This window comes from Apiospora hydei (genome assembly GCF_038363865.1).
Source record: "Apiospora hydei strain CBS 114990 chromosome Unknown utg000004l_segment0_segment0, whole genome shotgun sequence".
Classification (NCBI taxonomy): Eukaryota; Fungi; Ascomycota; class Sordariomycetes; order Amphisphaeriales; family Apiosporaceae; genus Apiospora; species Apiospora hydei.
In genome coordinates, this window is record NW_027117363.1 from 5,175,187 (window position 1) to 5,181,186 (window position 6,000).

General features: G+C 53.4%; 1 protein-coding gene across 1 annotated transcript; it reads left to right on the forward strand.

Annotated features, from left to right (window-relative positions):
- Window positions 1-222: 222 nt before the first annotated feature.
- On the forward strand, window positions 223-4,924 carry PG997_004148 (glycogen debranching enzyme; the record flags this gene model as incomplete). Its single annotated transcript, XM_066808463.1, has 3 exons — window positions 223-452; window positions 507-4,565; window positions 4,612-4,924. 3 exons carry the CDS (start codon window positions 223-225, stop codon window positions 4,922-4,924), a joined length of 4,602 nt encoding a protein of 1,533 aa, XP_066672081.1.
- Window positions 4,925-6,000: the final 1,076 nt, after the last annotated feature.

A 6,000-nucleotide genomic window follows, 5' to 3' on the forward strand; every position in this document is an offset into this window, starting at 1 on the left:
CTCTGTTAATGGGCAATCACCTCTAGCAAACCACGACAGCTGCTCTAATTGGGCTGAAACCTGGCACCTGGTTTCTCCTATCTCGCCTATATCGCTACGTGTATTACCGCGAGCCTAATACAATATCATATTCCGCACTTACCTGCGCGACCTACGTTGCCTAGTTGATGGTTCGCTAAGCCTACAGCAAGAGCTGGTGTGTTAGAGCATATACCAGCCAATATGATCCCTCGGACCGTCACCTCGAACGAGGTCTACCTCTTGCCTCTCAAGGACAACGGTGCTCCCGATGTTCCTGGTGAATACATATACCTGGCCACAAGATCCAGTGAGCCCATCACGGTGCGCTTTACCATTGAAGGAACCTCGTCGATATGCCGACAAGGAAGCCTGTGGGTCAACATACCGGAGCATGGCTCGGAATTCCACAGGGATGCCTTCAGGGAGTTCAAGTATGTGACTTTGACCTAGAACGAGCTTCAGACCGGAAACACTGACTTTTGTAGGCTGGTTCCCGACTTCAACCGAACCATCGAGATCTCCATTCCAATATACGATGCCGGCGCATTTGCCTTCTACGTGACTTATGCCGAACTGCCCGACCTGTCCGAGGATCTGGGGTCGGACAAGTTGACCAAGACCGAGAAGAAGCAGACGCCTCTGTACTACATCGATGTAGCCCCTCGACTGTCGTTGGAGGGCAGGCCGTTGCCGCTGCCCGCCCTCTCTATATTCTCTGTCATAAGCAAGTTCATGGGCAAATACCCAACGGACTGGGAGAGGCATCTTCGTGGAATCAGCAACAGGGGTTATAACATGATACATTTCACCCCTCTACAAGTGCGCGGGAAGTCCAACTCCCCGTACAGTCTTTTCGATCAGCTCGGCTGGGATCCCGATTGCTTTCCAAACGGGGAGGATGATGTACAGAAGATGATCAGCAGTTTGGAAAAGAACCACTCGCTGCTAAGTCTGACAGATATCGTCCTCAACCACACTGCTCACAACAGCCAGTGGCTGATGGAGCATCCCGAGGCCGGCTACAATCTTACTACTGCGCCATGGCTCGAGTCTGCTTATCTCCTGGATACAAAGCTGCTCGAGTTTGGTTCCAAATTGGAGGAGCTCGGATATCCAAAGGAATTTGCGACGGTGGACGACCTGGTAAAAGTCATGGAAGGCGTCAAGAAGCATGTCATTGCGGAAATTCGCCTTTGGGAATACTACGCGATAGATGTGGACCGGGACGTTGACGCGGCCATTGCGTCCTGGGCTGCTGGCCAGACCTCCGGCGATGTCGAAAACCTGAAGCAAGCGAGCTTGAAAGATCAAGCAGCCTACATCGTCCAGAACGGGTTGCTCGGTAATGACCGGCTTGGCGAGCGATTCAGAAGACGAGTCGACCCCAAAGCCGCGGCGGCCATAGTCACTGTTCTGTTTGGGAAGTATCGAGTTGAAGCCGATGAAGCAACCATTCGCTCCAAGTTGGCGGAGATACTCGATGCCGTGAATGTGCCATTCTACGAGGAATACGACGAGGAACTGGCCGAAATACTTGACCAAGTGTTCAACCGTACCAAGTACATGCGTATCGACGACCATGGACCCAAAGTAGGAGCAGTCACCGAAGAGAACCCGCTCATCGAGACATATTTCACTCGACTGCCGCAGAACGACATCACGGCAAAACACGACAAAAAAGACCTCGTTTTGGCCAACAACGGCTGGGTATGGGCGGGCAATGCCCTTATCGACAATGCGGGCCCCCAGTCTCGCGTGTACCTCCGTCGTGAAGTGATCGTTTGGGGCGACTGTGTCAAGCTTCGCTATGGTAACGGACCACAAGACAGCCCCTGGCTCTGGGAATTCATGACAAAGTATGCCCGCATGATGGCGAAGTATTTTGCTGGTTTCCGCATTGACAACTGCCACTCCACGCCCATCCATGTCGCGGAACACATTCTTGACGAAGCACGTCGGGTCAGACCCAATTTATACGTCGTGGCAGAGCTGTTTACCGGAAGTGAGGAGATGGACTACCTATTCGTCAAAAGATTGGGTATTAGCGCTCTGATCAGAGAAGCGATGCAATCCTGGAGCACCGGCGAGATGAGCAGGCTTGTGCACCGCCACGGCGGCCGTCCGATTGGAAGCTTCGAGTTGGATGAAATAACAAAAGGCGGCTCGCAGAATCCTGGCAGCCCACCCATGAGCCCGGATACAAGTGGTCTGGAACCGACTCGCGAAGTTATCAGGCGCATCAAGCCGTCTCCAGTTCAGGCTCTATTCATGGACTGCACGCATGACAATGAGGTACCGGCCCAGAAGCGAGACGCCCGGGATACTTTGCCCAACGCAGCCCTGGTCTGCATGTGCTCGAGCGCATCAGGCAGTGTGATGGGATACGACGAGATATACCCGAAGCTGGTAGACCTAGTCAATGAGACACGGCAGTACACGTCGGAGTCATCCGACAAGGAAGTGAAGGTCGGAGGAGGCACTGGTGGCATTGCTGGAGTCAAGAAATTGCTGAACCAAATCCACACTCTGATGGGCATGGATGGATACGATGAGACTCACATCCACCATGAGGATCAATATATCACGGTGCACAGAGTTCACCCTCAATTCCGAAAGGGCTATTTCCTCATCGCCCACACGGCATACCCCGGCTATGGTAACGGAAACGGAGCTTTCAACCCTGTTCACCTGGGTGGTACCAAGGCTCGGCACCTCGGAAGCTGGATGCTGGAAGTTGACCAGAGCGACGAGGCCAAGAAGGCTGCCAATGATGACAAGAAGTACCTCCGTGGCCTTCCCAGTCGCGTCGTCGATGTCCCTGGAATCCGCATGGAAGTTAAGAGTGACGAGACCATCATTACTGTTCGCGACAAATTCCCTCCAGGTTCCATTGCCCTATTCGAAACTTGGATCCCGTCAGCTGAGCACTCTGCCGGTTTAGATACCTATGTCACCTCTGGAGGCACTACAGCCATGTCTGAGCTGGATGTGGTGGATCTGAACTTCTTACTCTACCGGTGCGATGCTGAGGAGCGCGACAGCAGCGATGGGAAAGATGGTGTCTACGACATCCCCGGACACGGTAAGCTCGTATATGCGGGCTTGCAAGGATGGTGGAGTATACTCAAGGATGTCATCAAGGACAACAACCTCGCTCACCCTCTCTGCCAGAATCTCCGCGACGGCCAATGGGTCTTGGACTATACAGTCGGGCGGTTGGAGAGAGCCAGTCAAAAACCAGAGTTTGCGAGACTTGGAAAGCCAGCAGCGTGGCTCAAGGAGCGTTTTGATGCAATCCGTGGCATCCCCAGCTTCCTGCTGCCGCGTTACTTCGGCCTGGTGATGCAAACAGCCTACAAGGCAGCCTGGGGAAGATCGATGGAGTTGATGAACGAAGACACACGAAACGGGCAGTGGTTCTTGCAGAGTCTTGGTATGGTTAGCATCCAACAGACAGGTTTGGTCAACTCTGGCTCGCTATGGCCCTCCAAACTTGTCCCATCTCTGGCAGCCGGCCTGCCCCATTTCGCTGTTGAATGGGCTCGTTGCTGGGGGCGTGATGTGTTCATCTCCCTGAGAGGGTTGTACTTGGGCACAGGGCGCTACGAAGAAGCTGCTGAGCACATATTTGCATTTGCCAGTGTCTTGAAACATGGCATGATCCCAAACCTGCTAAGCAGCGGCAACCTTCCTCGATACAACAGCCGGGACTCGGTCTGGTTCTTCCTACAGTGCATCCAGGAATACACTCGATTTGCACCCAACGGAATCGACTTCTTGAAGCGGAAGGTCAAGCGCCGCTTCTTGCCGTATGATGACACGTGGTTCCCTTCAGATGACGCGCGCGCCTACTCACAGGAGAGCATCATCGAAGACGTTATCCAGGAGGCCATGCAGCGCCACGCAACGGGAATGAAGTTCCGCGAAGCCAACGCCGGGCCCAGTATCGACTCCCAGATGAAAGACGAGGGTTTCAACATCGAGATCAATGTCGACTGGTCCAACGGCATCATCTTTGGCGGCAACCAGCACAACTGCGGTACGTGGATGGACAAGATGGGCGAGAGTGAGCGTGCCGGCTCCAAGGGCGTACCCGGCACGCCAAGAGATGGTGCCGCCATCGAGATCACCGGTCTTCTGTACAGCACCTTGAGGTGGCTCGCCAAGCTCAACTCGGACGGCAAGTTCAAGTACCACGGTGTCAAGAAGTCTGACGGCGCTGAGATAACGTACGCTGAATGGGCCGACCTGCTCAAGTCCAAGTTTGAGTATAGCTACTATGTTCCCAAGGATGCTTCCGACGATAGCAAATATGCTGTCAACTCGAGCATTGTGAACCGCCGAGGAATATACAAAGATCTGTACCGCTCCGGTAAAGAGTACGAGGATTACCAGCTGCGGCCCAACTTCGCAATTGCCATGACCGTCGCACCAGAGCTGTTTGACCCGAACCACGCGATGAGCGCTCTCATCATGGCAGACAAGGCCCTCCGCGGCCCGACGGGAATGGCGACACTGGACCCGGCCGACTTGAACTACCGCCCGTACTACATCAACAGCGAAGACAGCGACGACTTTGCCACTTCCAAGGGTCGCAATTACCACCAGGGCCCCCGAGTGGCTCTGGCCCACGGGTTTCTTCCTCCGTGCTCTTCTCAAGTTTGACTTGATCCGTCGCAAGGACAGCAAAGAGGGCCGCGTTGAAGCCTTCCAGCAAGTCACCCGCCGCCTGCAGGGCTGCAAGGAGATGATCCAGGCCAGCCCCTGGGCCGGCCTCCAGGAGCTGACACAGAAGAACGGCGAGTACTGCGGCGACTCCAGTCCTACCCAGGCCTGGAGTGCCGGCTGTCTGATCGACCTCTATATGGATGCTGCCGAGTACACTGCTGCCGAGACAACTTAAGGGGGGAGGAGGTGAAGAGGAGAAAAGGAAGAGTGAATTCTCCCGTACCTAGGTACTTGATCGTATATACTTATGCACAACCAAAGCTCACCCCCGCCCCTCAGGATAGATAGCATTTCTCGGCATAGTGAATATTAAGTCCTTGACTACCATTATTCCACGGCACTTGTATTCTGGCCCGTGTTGGAGTTGGGCTGTTTGACGAGACCTACGATTTCCTACTTTGTTGCTCGTAATTGGCTATGTACTCGTGCCTGAGTTAACAAGACAAATGCTTCGGCTCCTGCTTGCAAGGTTTGCAACTGCCAAATCCGTGATAACCTAGTTTTTGACCGTTCTCTGTTGCTTTCACCATCGGGTCAAAAAGCTAACCCGGGATTTCCGTGGCTACGGCTCGGATCGTGCCACAATCCTACCCGCTTCAGAATTTACCGCGACATGGCGTCTTTTGTTGCTGCTGACCAAAGCCCAGATAGGCAGGCTACACGTACGACTGGAAGCCTTGGGTTTCTTGTCCCACTGTGAACAGTGGTTTATACAAAATTAGTTTCGACTCGACCCGTACTTGAAAACAGTCGGACCGAGACCTCATGGATTATACTATCTCGACTCCGGCCCTGAATGATTTTGTGTGAATGGGATGTGCTACCAACGCGTGGTCATTGTTTTTTTAGAGAGATAAGGCCGCCGGAGATAAACAGCATCATATCCAACCAAAGTCACGCAAGCGAGATGTCCCCAAAACCAGCTGCATCACCCAAGAAAAAGGCCCGGCCGTGCTCCCTAAAAAGTCCCTTTTCCCATAGCCAAGTCATGAAACTCCCATATAAACACGAGAAAAGGAAAGAAATATCAAGGGAACACCACACCGAATGAAATCGAGTTGGGGCCACTGCCATGTGCCTATTAAAAACGCCCGGTGTGTCGGCCTTGTGGGGTTCGATATAATGGAACAGAGAGCTTTGGCCAAAAAGGGAAAGTTCCAATCGGCGTGGCAAGTCTCTGTCGCGGGTATAATTGGTAAAATGGTAAAGTGTACGTAATGTACTTCCGGTAGACGATATAAATTGGTGTAT